The 17,454-nt window shown below is 46.4% G+C and overlaps 1 protein-coding gene across 2 annotated transcripts in view; it reads left to right on the top strand.

The window, feature by feature from the left end:
* Window positions 1-17,454, top strand: part of LOC128876261 (protein vein) — a 223,278-nt gene that overhangs the window by 190,645 nt on the left and 15,179 nt on the right. Inside the window, exon 5 of one of the 2 annotated variants that reach the window (XM_054122464.1) lies at window positions 12,231-12,289. In XM_054122464.1, coding sequence (XP_053978439.1) covers window positions 12,231-12,289 — 59 coding nt within the window. Of the gene's footprint in view, window positions 1-12,230; window positions 15,283-17,454 lie in introns of those variants that run through there. The other variant, XM_054122463.1, reaches the window with a different exon arrangement.

Genomic DNA, 17,454 nt, shown 5'->3' with positions numbered 1-17,454 from the left:
ACGATTAACGGAATATGGGCGCGGCTCGAACGCTGATCGAATTCCAGAGATGAGCGACATTCTTGACCAAATTCGAGGAACGTAAAATAACAACAATTTCTACAACATATCCGCAATAATTTCGCCGTTCACTGGCATTTTTACGGATTGCAAATCGAACGTTGAGAATACCTTTACGCAAAATAGTAGAACAAATCGATAGTAATGGACTTTGTAGACCAATTCTAGAAAAAGAGAACAATCGAAACGTTAAAGTCTACGAAACGAATACTCCGAAGAAGAAAATTTCGACGCGTGTCGGCGACACCTTTTCGAGAATCGGCTTTGCGAGAACTCATGGGAAGGGGGGGTTACGGAAAATCGGTACGAAGAACTCGGTGACAGCAGTCGAGAAACGTGCAACCAATACGATAATGCGGAGTTTGACACGTAAAACTCCGGCAAATCGGTGCTCGCGCGTTTCCACGACGAACAGGATGACAAAAATATACGTCGCGACGTGTAGAAGTCGCGATGAGGGGGAAGAATTGTCGGAAGGGACGGTGGAGGGGGTTGACGACGACGACGACGACGACGACGAAGGGGAGTTACGCCCCTGTCTGAACGTGTCTTCTCGCGAAGACAAAATAGAGACCCCCCTTTCCCTCGACCCCTCCTACATCGTCATTCTCTTTCTTTCCTCTCTTCGCGCGTCGAGACGAGTCGCGCGCGTCGACGTTTCTGCTTTCGTGCGAAATCTTTCTCTCGGGCGCTGCTTTTTCCGAGCGCGCGGGCACGCTAGACGAGACAGTGCCGTTCACGGTGTCAAAACTACGCCGAAGGATTTGCTCGTCTCGAGAAAATACACGAATAAAGTGTCTCGTCTGTCTCGAGTCGCGCCATCTTCAACGGTTTGCTTTCCTCCCTCCTTCTTTCGCTCCCTCTGAACTGGATAGAGTTTTATTTCGATCGACGGTGTATTGGATGCACCGAGAGCGATTCTGTCTCAATTTAGTTGCGCGGAGAGTCGAGATCTCGACGCGTGGAGAGCCGTCGAGGAACTCTTCGCGCTTTAAAGGTTTCGAAAAATGAAATTTCTTTCTCGAGTCTCACCGCGAATCGCTTTCCTTCGAATCCTACGTTTATTTTTGTTTAATTAAAAGTAAGAGATATTTCAGAGCAAGATGAAAGCGCTGCGTTATTACGCGATATCGATTTCTCTGCCGAGGTGGAAAATGAATAACGTAATGACGCGGACAAAATTAAAGCAACGCCCCGAGCGGGAGTCGTCGATGATTTTGACCAAGCGCATTTGCATGGAAAACGAACGTCGAGTAGTTGAACCTGGGAACGTGCACTATCCTGCTATTATGATTGAACGAAAGAGAAACACGAGGCGTTGATGGGACCATGTTACGTCCCTGCGACGCGTTTTCGCGAAGACAAAATAAAAGTTTGGCCTCCTCTGTTCGTCGTTCGCGCGGAAGCTCGGATCAAGCTTTTTTTCTCGCGACGCAGAAACGCGGCAGACAAGACGGTACCATGGCCACGGCTAGCCAAAACATTCGAGTCTTGATCGTGAGCCAAAAATCTCATCGCACCGGCAAAAAGATACACCTGGCTCCCATGGCGGAGCCATGGACCAAGGAGAAGGAGACCGATTCTATTTTTCTCGATCCCGTTGCCGTCTCGCCGCCTCCCTCTCCAACCTATTCTGGGTTCATCGTTGTTGCGAGTCTGTGGCAGACAACGAGACAATTTTATTCGTATAATAAATACCGCCGCGTACAGCAATTTACTCGCGACGTTTATTCGAGCAGGCAGTGCCATTTTTATTTGTTCATCGTGACACGTTCGATTCTATAGGTCGAGTTCCAATTTTTATTTAATCAGCGACGATCGGGTAAATTATTTTTGTACCACGATTCTAAAATTATTTCTAATACAGTTATCTTAAAATAGTACGCGAATAAATGAGAACACCGACGGTGCGATGCATTTTAATTTTAGCGAAAATTTTTAGCGTTTGGCGAACTCAGCAATTATTCGTAGATGCAGACTGAAGTAATTACACTAATTATCTTAAACTTGGATCTTGTTATTAAGTTACTAATTATCTTAAACTTGGATCTTGTTATTAAGTTACGAACATAACTGATGTTCCACTCGTTAATAAATAAAGAGGAACCCTGTTATTCGTTGGTGGTCGTTCCGGTTGAAAAATGCGGCCAATGACCGAACGTTACTAATCCGTCGGATTATCGTCGAACGATCGCTTTCTTCGCGCTTGATTTATGCTGGCGTGCCGGCCACTAAAGGTAGATTTACACCCGGTGAAGTTTAAAAGCTCCCCGCTACGTCGGAAGCACTGTCTCCCAGGGGTAGATTGTATCGATGTGAAATTACTCCAACTCTCTGTTCTACTACCCTCGGCCTGACGATGCTTTCACGTGTTACATGTCAAAAGAATTTAGCACCTCGTGAGAAATGTTCGCCTTTTTGCTTTACATAATATCGTTACTTTAAATAATATCGTTAGAAGTCCAGTAACTCTAATAAAATTTCATTATATTATATCCTTTTCAGCTAACTACTATTTGTATAAATTTTTCATTACGTACGCGACCAAACCGTGAAATGAGATATTTAACGAAATGTCGAAATTAATTCTACGTCTATGGGGGGAACGAAATGTGCGCTCGCATTGCGAATAACGTACGGTTTTGCGGTGCCGGTGCGCGCAGATATTAATAAGCAAATTGAAATCAAAAAACAATATTCGTACGCTCTTAGCGAGGAGAGGGTAGCGTCGACGTTTCCTTTATCAGATTTCATTTCGACGTTTGTGGAAGGCAGCTCGAAAGGAAAACGCCATATCCATGAGCTCGAAATCGTTTTCATTCGTTCGTAGGAGAAGGGTGGATGGGACGGGAGTGGCGTCGACGCGATAGAATATCCGGCCGTTTCGCCTTTTATTAGGTCCGCCAGATTTGTTTCGTCTGGCTCGCGATCCTTTTTGCCTCCCCCGCCACAGCAACTGTCCCCGATAGTCGGTGGTAATTCGACCATAAATTTCGCATCGTAGGATCACACAAATATATATTCGCGTCTCCGACCACCCTTGCCCGTAAAGGGGGTCGCGAAGTCTCTATTTCTATTTCGTTCGGCGACATCTTCCTTTCCGCTTTGCGTTACTCTCTGTCGCTCCCATGAAAATATATTACATATACATGTACATGTATCATTTGATTCAGATAAATTCCTTCAACAAACCTAAATCCTATAATCGTACAAAATACTCAAATACCATCGCACCATATTCGATCACAGGAGTAGCGTTCTCCTTTAAAAATGTTTAATCTTTAAAAAAATATTACGGCCGTAGATAGTGGCTCGGAGAAATTAAAATGGGAGTACCATATTTGAATAACAAAATTTCGAACACGCCCGTGGGCCATAAATCACCCGAAAGAGATATTCGTATAACCGCGTTTCGTTTGTCCGTCTCGGTTCCTCCATGACGCGATCCGAATAGATTCGAAAGTTCGATCGAACGAAATCGTAAACGTGCCGGAATTTATATTTCCACTTTATTTATAATTTATCTGTGCCTGATGAGAATTTATTAGTTCGCGGGGCACATCATCGCGCTATTAGATCTCCCTACTCTCGATGATATATTCGTTCGGTGACCGATTGCTTTCGGAACTCGGTGGCAAGAAAAATTTTGTACAAAAACTCGGATAGGAGAAGACGGAAGCAAATGAACAAGGGAGAGGGTAGGGGGTGGATTCCATAGCGGGAAAGGGCAAAACGCCTCGAATCGTCTCGCTTCGCCAGGCGGCAACTTAATTAATTAAGGTGAATCGCTACCGGATTGTTCGCGCGTCTCACACTCGGCGTGGTGACTAATGGCCCCACTGATTAATACCTTCCCCAGATGTTACGCAACGGCGTAAACATTAAGACTACGGCCCACGCTCGCCGATTGAATTATCACGGACAAGCTGCCGAAGTATTAAACTGTACCGACCCCTGCGCTCGGCAGGCCGCGTGTCCCGGATCGGCTTTGAATAACAAGTCTCTCACCGGTTATGAATTATGCATACGCTGGCAAATCTAAAACAGATTGGAAAGAGATTCCCGGCAATCGATATCGAACGCCCCGTGGAAGGAAACAACAGTTGGATTAGTTATTAAATGCGGAGAATTCGGAAAGGTGGTTGCGCCTGCCAACAGTTGTACGGCGGAGCTTTCCATGTAGACATGTAGTGGTTTCAGGTCTTAAAGCATCACATTTCTAACGTTTTCTATCCCCTCTCGCATCCTCTTGAGTGAATTTTAAAATCCGCGGGTAGTTGCGAAGGAGAACGAAAGGTGAAGCACGACGATGATTAATTCAATTCCTTGGAAAATGGCGTAAAGAGGAGTCTTCTCGGCGAGAAACTCGCGAGCTCGTATAACAACGATATGTACACATTCTAAATCCGGTGACAGGCTCCGCCCTCGACGGAGGATACCCAAACTTTTTGCGTCGATTACCGTTTATTGGCACATCTTGAGAACCGGTTGCTGGCGAAAAGCGTGCTTGCGTCGGACAGCTCTATTTCCTTAAGCGACGGTTCGAGGTAGTTACAGGGGTGGAAATGTCACGCAGCCCCGTGGCGGGGGTGGTCCCCTACCCGATCCCGACTCAACTTCCGTCTGTACGTGTGTTGGCCACATATGTCACCGAAACTAACTTTTCCAACCTCACTCGTTCGTTTCGCCCTATATAGCTTTCCTTGTCCATTTTACTTCGGTGCTAGACCCGCCACCGTTCTTGCTAGGTCAACGTTTCCACCCAGAAAAGTTATCTCCTCCGTATTATTGATAAAACAGAGACCGTTGTTTACCAATCACTGGAAGTGTTGCAAAATTCCGTTAATCGTCGCTGATACGGCGGACAGATTCGATTTCTAGTCGCGTTCAACTGCTGAAATTTTTAACGACGTTTCGTAGAGTATCGACACCCTCCTCCCCTTGTACCTGCGAGTCATTACGAGAGCACACGACGACGAGCACGTCGAAAGTATCGACTAACTATCCAACGAATCAACTCGTCGATGGTGAAAACCGAGCTTGTAGCTACACCAGGATGATATCAACTTGGCAATGTCGATACACGAATAAGTAGCCTATACTTTCCTCCGATACACGAAGAGTAACTAAAGAAATATCTTACGAACGAAAAAATCCACGTTGTTCGGAGGTTTAATCGCGCCTGGTGAAAGGCTCGACCTGAAAAGGTTTCAGGGATGGAACGGCTCTGGCATCAACCCCAATAATCGGAGAGAACAGAGCTTCTTTATTTCCTTGTATTCCAACGAAACGAAATACCGACGCGGAAATTGTATGCGCGAAACGAGAGAATGGTAGCGTTTAATGGCGATTTTAATATCACGTTACGGGGGTATGAAATTGACCGGAATCGATATCGAGCCGTACACGCAAGCCGGCCATTGATCCGGGGGAACGAATAATAATGAGAGAGACTCGATATGCGGCCACGTTCGTGGGTAATAAACGGAAACTTAATCAAACGACTCGTCGTGCCGACCAATCCGATTGAAGTGCTTTTCTATGTAGCGCACGGCCGCCGATTTTTCAGCGCGGATTTCCGCAGAGTTTCGATCAGTCACCACCGACTACTCGGAGTAATTAATCGATTTCCTGGCACAGCCTACGGTTCACCACCTTCCACTTCCGAATAGAAATATTACGAGATATGTAACAGAGGCAAAGATAACTTCTTTCTTGTCAACGCCCTAGCAAGAGAACTTTCCGATTTCTTGTCACGCGAGAAATTGTCAACGAACGGGTTACCTTCACCTTGGATGGTACATTTAGTCCGAAACGAGCGAACAGTTCGCCAATTTGTTTCCGTAAATATTGCGCAGCCTCTAGTAAATGAAACCGTTAATTTTTACAGCTGAACGAATTTGCGAGGTATGACGTGTGACGCGACGCCCTGTTGCGTCCGCTGGTTCGCGTCGTCGATGGCCCGATTAAAGAATTATTAATAATTACGTGAGTGAACGCGGAACGGGCAATGACCATGAATCGACGACGATTCACCGAGTCAGCGTTTTCCAGATTTATTCAGTCGCAGATGAAAATAAGTAACCGAAAGTGTTGGCGCGGATCAGATTGTCGAGGCGACGACGAAATTGAATAGAAAGTGATTCATAAATAAATCAACAAAGGCAAAACGACCACCTCTGTTTTATATTTAACTACCGTAACGTTGCAAACAGGGGAGAAATATGACCACGTGAAAGTAAACAACTTTTGTATGCGACATTTATCGAGCGAATTAATTCGGGATGAACATCGGCCCTGACGATTGCCTTACTCCGGCACCGATTCTCCAAGGTTTACTCGAGAGTGGTCGTAGCTCCGGCTCGTGAAATTCGTCCGTTTCGCTTAATTAAACGCCCCTGTAATTAATTAGAGAAAGATCGGGACCGTTCGACAACTATGCCTCGCCAGAACACTGCGCGTGGATCGTAAGTCGACGCTCGTAAAATTTTCACCCCCAACTTTATGCATCCTCTGGCCTTATTTCTCTTCTGCAGCTTTTATTCGCGAACACGTTCGGAATTTTTCCGTCTTGTCGCCTTATTGGATATACTTGCCTGACAAAGTTGAGCGAAACTCTACCGGTTCTACGCAGCGAGTTCGAGAAGTTTTCAACCCAACCATCGAAGGTCTTTAATGGAGAGAAGAATCGCGTAGGTGGACGTTTCGAATAGTATCGCGCGTTTTAGTGATCTTCGAGCAAGTAAGACTCGATAATGAAAAACGCACGGTCGCGTAAATGCCTATCCTAAGCCACAAGTCTTAGAACGTCGACTCCTCGTCGTCCAAATTCCAGTAAATCTGGGTTTCGACTCGATTCACCATGAACTGAGAAGGATCCCCCAACTTCCTGCGCCGAGGATGCACGGTGGAGATAGCCTGGCTGCATCCTGCCATTTTCCCAGTCCCCGGTGCTAGCAGGGAACGGCACGACGATGGAAAATGATCGAGGGTGAACACCGCTATCCGACGTACCAATTTCCCAGACAGTAACCTGTCCCGCCAGCTGGCACCCTTCGGGACATCAGAGCTTTCCCTCGCGAGCTCTATCTCTCTCCCGCCACCTTCGTCCACTCCGGGATCCTGGCCCCTGTATACCACGTCCAAGGGTTATGGTTCGGCATAAATCTACTTATAACGGCCGGCAACTATTCGTCGACGCCGGACTATTTCACGAGCTCCTCCGTGACATAAACGCGCGGCGTAAATCGTGGCTCTTCGACGGACAGGGGTTGGCCACCACCCTCGGGAACCCTCTATCTGGAAACGTATCTCTGGTCCCGTCATTTCCCCGCGAACCTCATTTTCTTCCTAGCCGCTGCCCTGACCGATCGAATCGGCTATGGAAAACCTTTTCAACGACGACCTCGGTAAGGTCAAGACTCGCGAAAATTTCCGTTAAAGGTTAACGCAACCATAATTGAGGACAACAGCATTACGGATGCCCCTTTGGATATCGGTGGCCCGGATTTCAAAGGGCGGGGCCCCTGGGGGCAGCTGTCGACCAGAGGAAACTTCGCGCTAATTACTTGGACTCCGATTAACCCTGCGATCGCAATATATCATGGGCGGAAGGGTGGTCTGGTGAAAGACACCGGATTAAGGGTAACGAATCGATCCTTCCCATTCCCGTCGTTTATCAAATCGAGAACCGACTCGTGTCTGCCAGGTTCGTTTGTTTTTCGAGGATGGCGCGACAATTAGACACTGTCCAATGCTTTTTGGTATAAGCTGGTGTCCTTTCGGAGGGATCGTTACCAGCGTTCTGATAAGGAATAAATCTCGTTACTTCCACGAAATGTTTCAAATCCTTACAAGGTCCTCGTCGGATGATCGGATAGTCATAAGAGTAGCGAAATAACGAGTACTCGAGCTTTCTTAGCCACGAGAAAGCTACGTCTCTCTTATTTTTAGCCGCAAGGTTTCATCGAAATAAGACCATGACGACATCGAGAACTGAAGGAATTGCGTTTCGAGGGGGTAGGTACGAGGAGTCACCCCTGGAGGATCATTATCGAGAGTCAGTGGCTGTTTCGCGACGTGACAATCGTATCGCAATGGTGATGTTGTATTTATACACGTCGGTTTGTAACTGAATACCTCGTGCAAGAGAGCGAATGGCTATGGCGGAAGGGGAGAGAGAAGGCGAAGGTTGAGAGGAATGCTTCTGGCGAGCTCGAGCCCCTACGCAAGAGGGTAGAAATACGTACGCGCCTCGGTGGATGCAGACGTTGTACGACCAAGTTAAGTAACCCAGTTTTACTCCATAGAAGTCATCCCACCGAAGACACGCGGAATGCTGCCTCCGAGGGTTGAAACAGGGGAGGGGGGCCAAGTTAAGCCCTGTCCACGAATGAGCTAAATTCTTACCTACGTAAACGACTGTACGACATCATTCTGTAAGAAAATACGTGTTTAAATTATAGGATCGAAAAAGAACTGGAGAGCAAAAATAGTTTTAACAAATATTCAAGAGAAAACGAACGAATACAATCAGTCTCATAAATATTCGTACCTATGTCTATTAAAGAAATCTATCTAAAGTAAATGCTAAAGTAATAGTTTATTCATGTACATATTTATAACGAAACATTTATTTGAAGATATGAATCTTATCATTTAATTTAGACAGATTTCTTTAATAGAAATAGGAGGTACGAATATTTATGGGGCTGACTGTATATGCAAAACTTTCCTCGTATAATATTTGTTTTCGTTCCGTTGTAACTTGATTCGATCATGTAGTTTCCGTAGCCGCTAGTTATTTATTATTCGAATGAAATTTTGTCTACACCTGGTCCGTACCGTAGATGCTAGAGTATTTTGAAATAAAGTATAGTGCATTATGGCCCAGAGTCGTTCCGCGCACACACATTCAGAGGATCGTAACAGGTGGACGCGCATAGGTTCGTAGTCGTACTCGACGAATTTCAAAGAGAAACAGAACCTCGCAGCGCAGGGCAAAAGATGAAGGCAACGGAAGGGGTAGGTGATAAAAAAGCGATGGAAGAAGAAAGACAGAAGTTGGGATATGCGCGAGCGCGAGGAACAGAGGAATACAGAAAACGGGAAGTAGAGAAAGGTGGCCGAGGGGCGGCCAATGCGCCTCTGCCCCTTCAAAGTGTTATCTTTGAAATTGCGTTCCGCGGGAGCGTTATTAAATTAAGTAAACCGCAAAAAAGTTTCTTTCGGTACATACGCTCCTGGTGTAGTTACAGACTGAACCTTACTCGCAGCATATATGGGAATTAATACCCGAGGAAAACCACCGACCTGCGCGCCCTTTTCATCCCTCGCTATTTCTGCGTGCAGAAGAAAAGGAAAAGAGAGCCGGCATCGACCAGCCCAACCAGTCCAAGCAGAGTGCTGCATAAAAAGGCGCTTTTAATTTTGTGATCGTAATACACGAAGCTTTGCCTAGCCAGCTGAGTCGACCAACCCTTGGGAACCGTGGCTAAGACTTCGCAGAGAGCGACCAATGGCTCGCTCGACTCCGAAAATGTTACTTCTTTTTTCAGAGATTCTCGTTGCCGAGAAATTCTCAAAGAACGCTTCTTTTTCCCATCCTTTCGACTGCCCATACTGCTACGCACTACCGCTGACCCGTTCATACCATGATATTAATTAATTAATTCGCCAAATAATTTCACTTCACGCTGGAGAAAATTGAAAATTAAATTCTTGAACATTGGTAACTTTTTCTCTGTCTCAGCCCATAAGGTTAACGGGGAATGTTCGAAGAATTCGTCGATTGCAATTAGCGGGGACATTAACGACTCGATATCGCTACGATCTGCCCGCGTCCAATTACGTTCGATAATAAAATCTCGGGTCTGATTAACACAGGTCGAGACACGGCCATCGTCGCGATTTCTTCGACTCCGTAACGTCTTCTGGTCGCTAATTATCCGAGAGAAAAAGTTCCGGACGACTTTATGCCGTTCTGCTCACCTTCCCTACCTCTCCGTCCTGAAAAAAAAGAAACAAAAGTCGAACGACTTTCGAGAAACTTTGCGAGCAATTTTCCTCGTAATAAAGGACACCCTTAAAGCGATTGAGACTCCCAGAAGAGGCCGCTTTGATGCTTGCCGCTTAGGAAACTTTTTATTCGCGAAAAGTTTGACAGTTTCGCGAGTCCGTAGCTCCGACGTCCACGAAAAAGGGTTTCGATGTCGACCTTCGGGGAAAAAGGAACACGGACCCCTTTGGCCCAACCTGGACGCTGTCAGGGACACGAAAACAATGGGAGAGCCAAGGACGGAAGCGATCGATCGGGGAACACCCAAAAATAGCCGAAATTTATCCCGAATTTGGTTCGTCGGGTTGCTTCGGTATAAGAAGAACACGTTGATCGCCACGTCACCCATATGTGGCTGACAGTGCTTTTCACTGAAGAACTAAAAATATTATTTCTAAAAATTAAGCATCAAAGGAAACGAATTAAGGTCTGGCAGTCAACGTGTTAACAAATCGAACGATAAACGTTTCAAAATACAGAATACCGAAACATCTTCTTTTCGATACGACTGTCTGTCTCCGCCATCTAAAAAAAGCATCCTTTAAATCTTCTACAAACGATGATTCTACAGTCCCGCAAACAAGCCAATAATAATTTAACTTATTTGAACAATAGCTCCCATATTACCCATAGTGCCCGTATTGTCCCAAATTCTCTCGGCCGATGTTTGACGAATTTCTCGTTTAATTTCCATCGCCCCCACCCCATTCCCCGTACACCATTCAAATTTTCCAATATATCCGCGTAATTAGAGAAAGCATCGACGTGTCCGCCGAATTGTGCAAACCGGAGAACGATATCGCGGCGGAGTAAAAATTCCGCGGCTGAATTTATTCGACGTTCGCGTGTAAAAGAGTTTCTCGAGCCGTTAAACACGCGTGATTACGATAAATCTCAATGGAAAGCCAATTACGCGGTCGCCGGGGCGAAGTTACGTCGGCGAGCGCTAATGGGTTCAAGTGAATGGTACAGTGAATTGTACTATCTCCGGGCGCTGTTTCAGGTTTGTTCAACGGTAAATCGCACGGCCGCGGTATATTTAGTGCGCGGTGCTCGTAAATCCGCGAGGATGTCGCTGGAGCATAGTGGGGATGGGCGAGAAAGGTCGTCGGGGCCGTTGGTGGACGAGAAAGCGAGAGACGGTGCTCCGAGGGGGTCGTCGAAGACGTCTACGATCGTAAAATCGCGAAAATCTTGCGAGCGCGATCGGCGAAATTTGTACGCGAAACGCGATTCCTCGTGGCCGTTCACCGTGCCACCGGGGGATAAATAACATGCTCTCGGGTATTTATCGCGTTAACGACCCCTCTCCCCTTTCCCTTCTCAAGCATATGTTCCCTGTCAGGTTTTTTAATACGCTTTAAACGCGCTAGGACGTATGACAAATTCTCGGAGCAGTCGGGGCTCTCAAAGAGAGCTCGCGATTCCGTCTTCTGGCCTCCCTTCTTTCCCGTCGCTTCTGGAACGTTCCTCCGGAGGCTTCACCCTCCGCGCGATCTTGTGTAATAAAAAGCAACAGTGGATGCAAAATTTGTCGGCGACGACAATATGCTTCGTTCCTCCTATTCGAGAATGTATTATTATATTATTCTATTAGCAACGAGTAGTCAGATTGTTATCTTCGCGTACCAAGTGCCCTCGCAATGCGAGCACGTGCTTGCCATCACAACGACGTGTTCATTAGGCGAGAAAAAACTTAATTGCAGAAAGAACGCGCGGAAAATTGTTCAACCACGCGACAGACGCTTCTGATTCAGCGTCGACGATTTTCCAACGAACACGTCTACCAGCAGTATGCGTACGTCTCGTCGCGGTTAGTTAACCGTGCTATAAATACGACGTCGTCGGCATAACATTATTTTTCCAAAGAAATGTCGCGGACGCGGCGGGCTTGTCTCCGCTTCGGATCCCCACCCTCTTACCTCGTTTAGCGTTACGAAATTCAGCGGTGAATCGCGGATATTTTGGAACAGATGAACGAATAACAATTCGTTGACTGTTTTCTTGGATTTTTGAGGAAAAAAAAAGACGGTGATTATTTATATTAAAAAGGACGACTTAAAATCTGCGTGTGTTATTTAGCTAAATATTCGACGTGTTTTTGTGGTTGCAGATGCGCGGAAGGCTTCACGGGTCTGCGATGCGAGACGAAGGACGTCATCAGCACCGGAAGTGTGTACAACCGGCGTAGGGCGCCGTTTTCCTGCAAGCTGGGACTCTCGACCTCGTACTACTGCTAGCGATAATCGCGCGGGGCCCTTCCAATATTCGAGTGCAACCCCCATTCTGACGTTCGAACCAATCGGGTTGTGCTCGGGGTACGGTCGGTCGAAACAGCCTCTCGAAGCCCACGAGAAGAAAGTCGTGAGAGGGCCAGCGCGCGACCAAGAAAGGAACCAGGAGGCGATATTCGTCGATCATTCGGATCGATCGTGAAACCTGCGAAAACGGAGCGCAGTGAATAACGAACGGGGGAAAGAAAACAAACGGGAGCGAGTTCTCGCGCAAGGATTTTCAGGAACCGTTGTCGTCGGGCATTAGAACAAGTCCTCTGTATTGTAGGATTAGGTTCCAAATGAATTTTGGTACCGGGGCATTCGTACCTTCTTCATTTCTTCTTCGTACTATCCGCCTTCGAATACGTCTTCTATTGGGTTGGTGCGCGTGCTCGTGTCACGTTGAATTTAAATGAAAAGAACAAAGCAATATTATAAAGGAAAACGAAAGGTCGTTCGGTATGCGACACACGACAAGATATTCTTTTCAGGACAAAATTTTGTTCGAACCGAAACGGCACGAACTTGCGTATCAACTCGATATTCGTTCTTCTTCTTCTTCTTCTTCTTCTACTTCTTCTTCTACTTCTTCTTCTTCTATGACTGCTACTGTTACTCTCTCCTTTTAGAAAATGTCGCGTTACGACACGTGCCTCGCGTCTCTATAGAAATTTTACTCGCGAGAAACAGAACGAAAGAATGCATGCGTGTGTATATGTATGCTTGTATCTTTACGCGTGAAAGGTAAAAAACAGCGAGTGTGTATAAGCGTGTATGTGTGCGAGCAAGAAAAAGAGTTATTATGGCGGATGCTTGCCTCTCCCGAGCCCCTTCAGTTTCATATTGGGAAAGCGGAAGAGAGCGTTCGAGTGACGCTCGTGATTCAAAAGTGGTGCTTGACCTCGAAAGATTGCGAGGCGCCCGATAAAAAAAGAAAAGTACGAAAAAGAAAAGAGAAAAAAGGAAACGAAGCAGCAAGCAGAAGGGCGTTCGGAGGTCGCACTTTTCGGAGTCTCCACTGGAGAACAATACCAAAGAGCCCAGGGTCTCGATAAAGGACGTCGTGAGAGTAGTCGAAACACTCGGAGATCGTTTAGGTCGATATGCCTACGCAAAATACACTACACAAATGCGCAAACGCAAACACACGGACACGTGAACACGAAAACAGGGAGGTCTGAAAGCCGCTGAAAATGGCATTTTTTTCGTTCATTAACCGTTTTTAGCGATGGGAACGAGGCAACCGTTCTAGAGACGTCTCAGATCTCGGAACAATTTTCGTGAATTCTAGCAATCCGAACCTGGAAACCAGAGTTGAGCATTGATCGACTAATTCTCCGCGAGTGGTTAATCGCTGACGACGATTGACGATTGAATTAATCGTGAATCCCGCAACAAATAATTTATTATTCCAGTAAGAACGATACAGTGTCAGAGAAATCAATGATTGAATAATCGTCGATTTCGTCTTGATTAAATTTTGCCCAACGCTGCTGGATACCCATCGCTACTCGTCCTCGGTGGCATCCCTTTCGTCGAAATGGAAAGGGAGCGTCGTCGTCGTAGTCGTCGTTTGTTCACGAGGAGAGCCAGATCTTTTGTCGGTCGTTGTTGGAAAAATGTGGGCCACGCCGGCAGAGCGTGAAGTTGCGAGTGAAGGGAGTCGAAGAAAAAAGAGATCTGTCGCGAAACGAGAGAACTCGACGTTCTCGTCTCCATGGCGATGTTACGATCCATGGCACGGGCTACCGAATATTTCTTTGTGTTTACGCACTCGGAAACAAATAGAAAAAAATTAATCGACACATTAGCGGTTGGCTGAAGCATCTAACGAATATTCATGAGTTATTGGAGTTGATTCTTATCCATGAGTACATATTAAATTTCTTCTTGGAATTTTCCAACAGCGATCGACGAGAACCGTGACACCTCTTCAACGAATGACAAAATTAACGGCCGAGGGAAACGTGGAAAATCATTTGGCCACTCGAGCGGTGATAGAAGACGGTACAGAAAGTGAGCGAGAGTGTGTGTGTGTGTGTGTGTGTGTGTGAGAGAGAGAGAGAGAGACCACTAGGCAAAAAACGATTTTATGTAAAATATGATAATGTAATACGCGCTAGGCTAGCTAAAGCAGAGACTTAAGGTTACGATCGCAACTTGATCGAAAAGGGATGGGGCGTGTGGGATGCGCGCTGTACTCCAGCAGTCTCGGGACCCTATTTATGTTTTATATTATATTATATATATATATTATATATATATATAAATATGTGTATAAACATTTTTAATTTATTTATTTAATTCATTAATTTTATTGATTTACGATTAAACGACATCTCCATCTCGGCAACCGCCTTTGTTTTTAACCTTATGTTCACCTTTTGTTCTTCTTTTTTTTCATTTTCTGTGTGTTTTTATTTGTATCATGATTATTTGGTCGTAGAGCGAACAGGTAGGTGCGTCGATTTCATTTTTTTTTTCGTTCATCAAAATTATTTCCATAATTAGACCCATCAAAGTTCCCGGTCGAATCGCAGATCGGGAAGTTCCCGTCCAACAACACCGAATCCCGAGACGGGGCAGATCCTTCTCGAGGAAAGTTCGTAGACTTTGACGACGAAAGAATCCTCGAAGAAAGCCAATAAGAAATTTTCATAGGCGAAAAGGGTACGGGGTAGTTGCACGTCCGCCGCGCATTCAGACTCTTGTTCGGTCTCTTATTGCGTTCCAGCGAGTCGTTTCGAGACGAGTCACTCATCTAGCCGTGGAAATGGCTTCTCGTGGGTTTCCAGAGCAGGAGAAAACCGGGAAACAATGCGAACACGAACTAGACGACGCCCCCCATTCCTCCCGTAATCTTCAAAGAACACCCAACTACAATCGTGTTTGAAACGAGAAAAAACATAACGGAATAATTCGTTGGAAAACAGTGGTGCTCTGAGAAATGGCGCAAAGGAGCAATTGCGACCACGCACCCCTAACGCAAATATACATTTAACCCTTTGCACTCTGCGCCGTCTCGTTGGAAAAATGTACGGACAGGAATCGCATTACATAAAACAGTCTAACTATAAAAAGTCTCATATGGGACATCCGAGTGCAAAGGGTTAACCATTGACATTTTTTTATATTTCATTTAAAAACTTAAACGTTTCGTCTATCTTCTCTGGCCGAGCTTTCGCCTCTGTTAATTCCTAGTCGCACGGCCCTCGCGAAATTGCTAGGTGCGTCACCGCTGGAAAGTGTCCGTTCGCGTTCAGGGCATGGTATTCCGCGTGCAGACCGATCGTAAAAAACGCGAACTCCATAAAACTCGAAACAACGACCGCATCGATCCTCGTAACCGCTTCCCTTAATCGAACTTCGTGCCTAGAACGCAGCTTCTCGGATGCAAGAGTCACCGGACGGAAACTACGGGGTCTATTGGTGGTTTAGTAATTAATACTAGAGTGGAGTTGGTACGTAACGTGACGTCTATATATGTAGTACAGCGGTTGGCAAAACGAAGGAAACGTGGACAGTACTCGACGAACCTTGAAGCTACCGAAGAAAATTGGTCTTTCAACTATATACCATCGTAACATCTCGGCACCTCGACGTTCACCCTCTCGGAATGGACCATCTACTTCTCCATGAAAATAACATTCACTATGACAAACCCTTGCCCTTCCACTTGACTCTCGAGTACTTTCTTAAAGTCTTCTTCGGGCGGATCTCTGCCCTCGACTTTTGCGACGGAATACCCTCCTCTTGAGGGAAAGCCTGTGAGTGGTTCCTCCAAAAAGTCGGACTCCCAACGTCCCATACATATTTCAACTACCCTAGCCCCTCGTCTGTGGTTCGGATGGATAAATCGAAGACCAAAATCTTAAGGCGAATAATACATCAACGCTCGCCTATCGCCGCGAGAAAAACCGCCGATGGAAACCTTGTCGATAAAGTTCCGCCAAGACTACGGAGAAACCCTCGTAGTTGATTAAATTCAGAAGAATCAAATATGAATACTGTAGGAGTCTAAACGAAAAATAAGGCACGGGGATTCGAAGCCACGATCCTCGGATCCACAGTCGATCGCTTTACCTACAAGACCAATCCCGTACCCTACGTTTCGTGTTTTTATTTGACTCCTTATTGTTGGGTATGGGAGGCGCGGATACTACACTCGGCTATCCTGAATTGATATTCATTCGCCCTCGAATGTCCGTTTTCTCGGGTTTCGCGTCTCAACAACAATGCGCGCCGCGCCCTCTTTCGCGAGTGTACTCCCCTCTCTCTTTCTCTCTCGGGTTTCGCGTCTCAACAACAGTGCGCGCCGCACCCTCTTTCGCGAGTGTACTCCCCTCTCTCTTTCTCTCTCGGGTTTTGCGTCTCGACAGCAGTGCGCGCCGCACCCTCTTTCGCGAGTGTACTCCCCTCTCTCTTTCTGGAACGTTGTTCTCTCTCGACGCCTCATTGTTGCCCGCTCCACCGTCACACGACACCGTCCTTCGCGTGGCATTGTTGCTCATCGTGACTCATCGTCACTGGCCGGTCCTCTTCGGTGTAGTTGCCGCCGTAACCCCCCACCCCGGACGAGCCTCCATATGTAGAAGTCTATACGAAAAATAAGGCACGGAGATTCGAGAATCCACGTACCCTACGTTTCGTGTTCTTATTTGACTCCTTATTGTTGGGTATAGGAGGCGCGGATACTACAATACGATAATGCTTCCACGACAGGAACTCATCGGAAATGGAGAATCACGAGCGAATCTCGCGTTTCGCAGGGGGTAGCAACGTCAGAGGGAGGGTTAGGAGAGGAATATGGAAGTTCGCGTTTTCCAGAGTAAACCGAGCCAACGAAAAGTTTCCGCGTGGCCGACGTTGAGCCGGGTCGAGCCAACCTGTTACTTCGTGAAAATACATTTAAAACTACGATAATTCATGGATAAGTTGGCTGGACCAACGAGCGATAAATTAATGTACAGCGCTGGTCGGACAGCCGCTCGAAAATAGAAACGAGTTACTGGGTTACCTCTCGTGAAATATAATCGAGTACTCGCGGCGGACGCAGCTGGG

The sequence above is a fragment of the Hylaeus volcanicus genome, chromosome 5 (genome assembly GCF_026283585.1).
Source record: "Hylaeus volcanicus isolate JK05 chromosome 5, UHH_iyHylVolc1.0_haploid, whole genome shotgun sequence".
Classification (NCBI taxonomy): Eukaryota; Metazoa; Arthropoda; class Insecta; order Hymenoptera; family Colletidae; genus Hylaeus; species Hylaeus volcanicus.
Note: the sequence above shows the minus strand (reverse complement) of the source record. Positions and strands in the feature narration are given on the sequence as shown.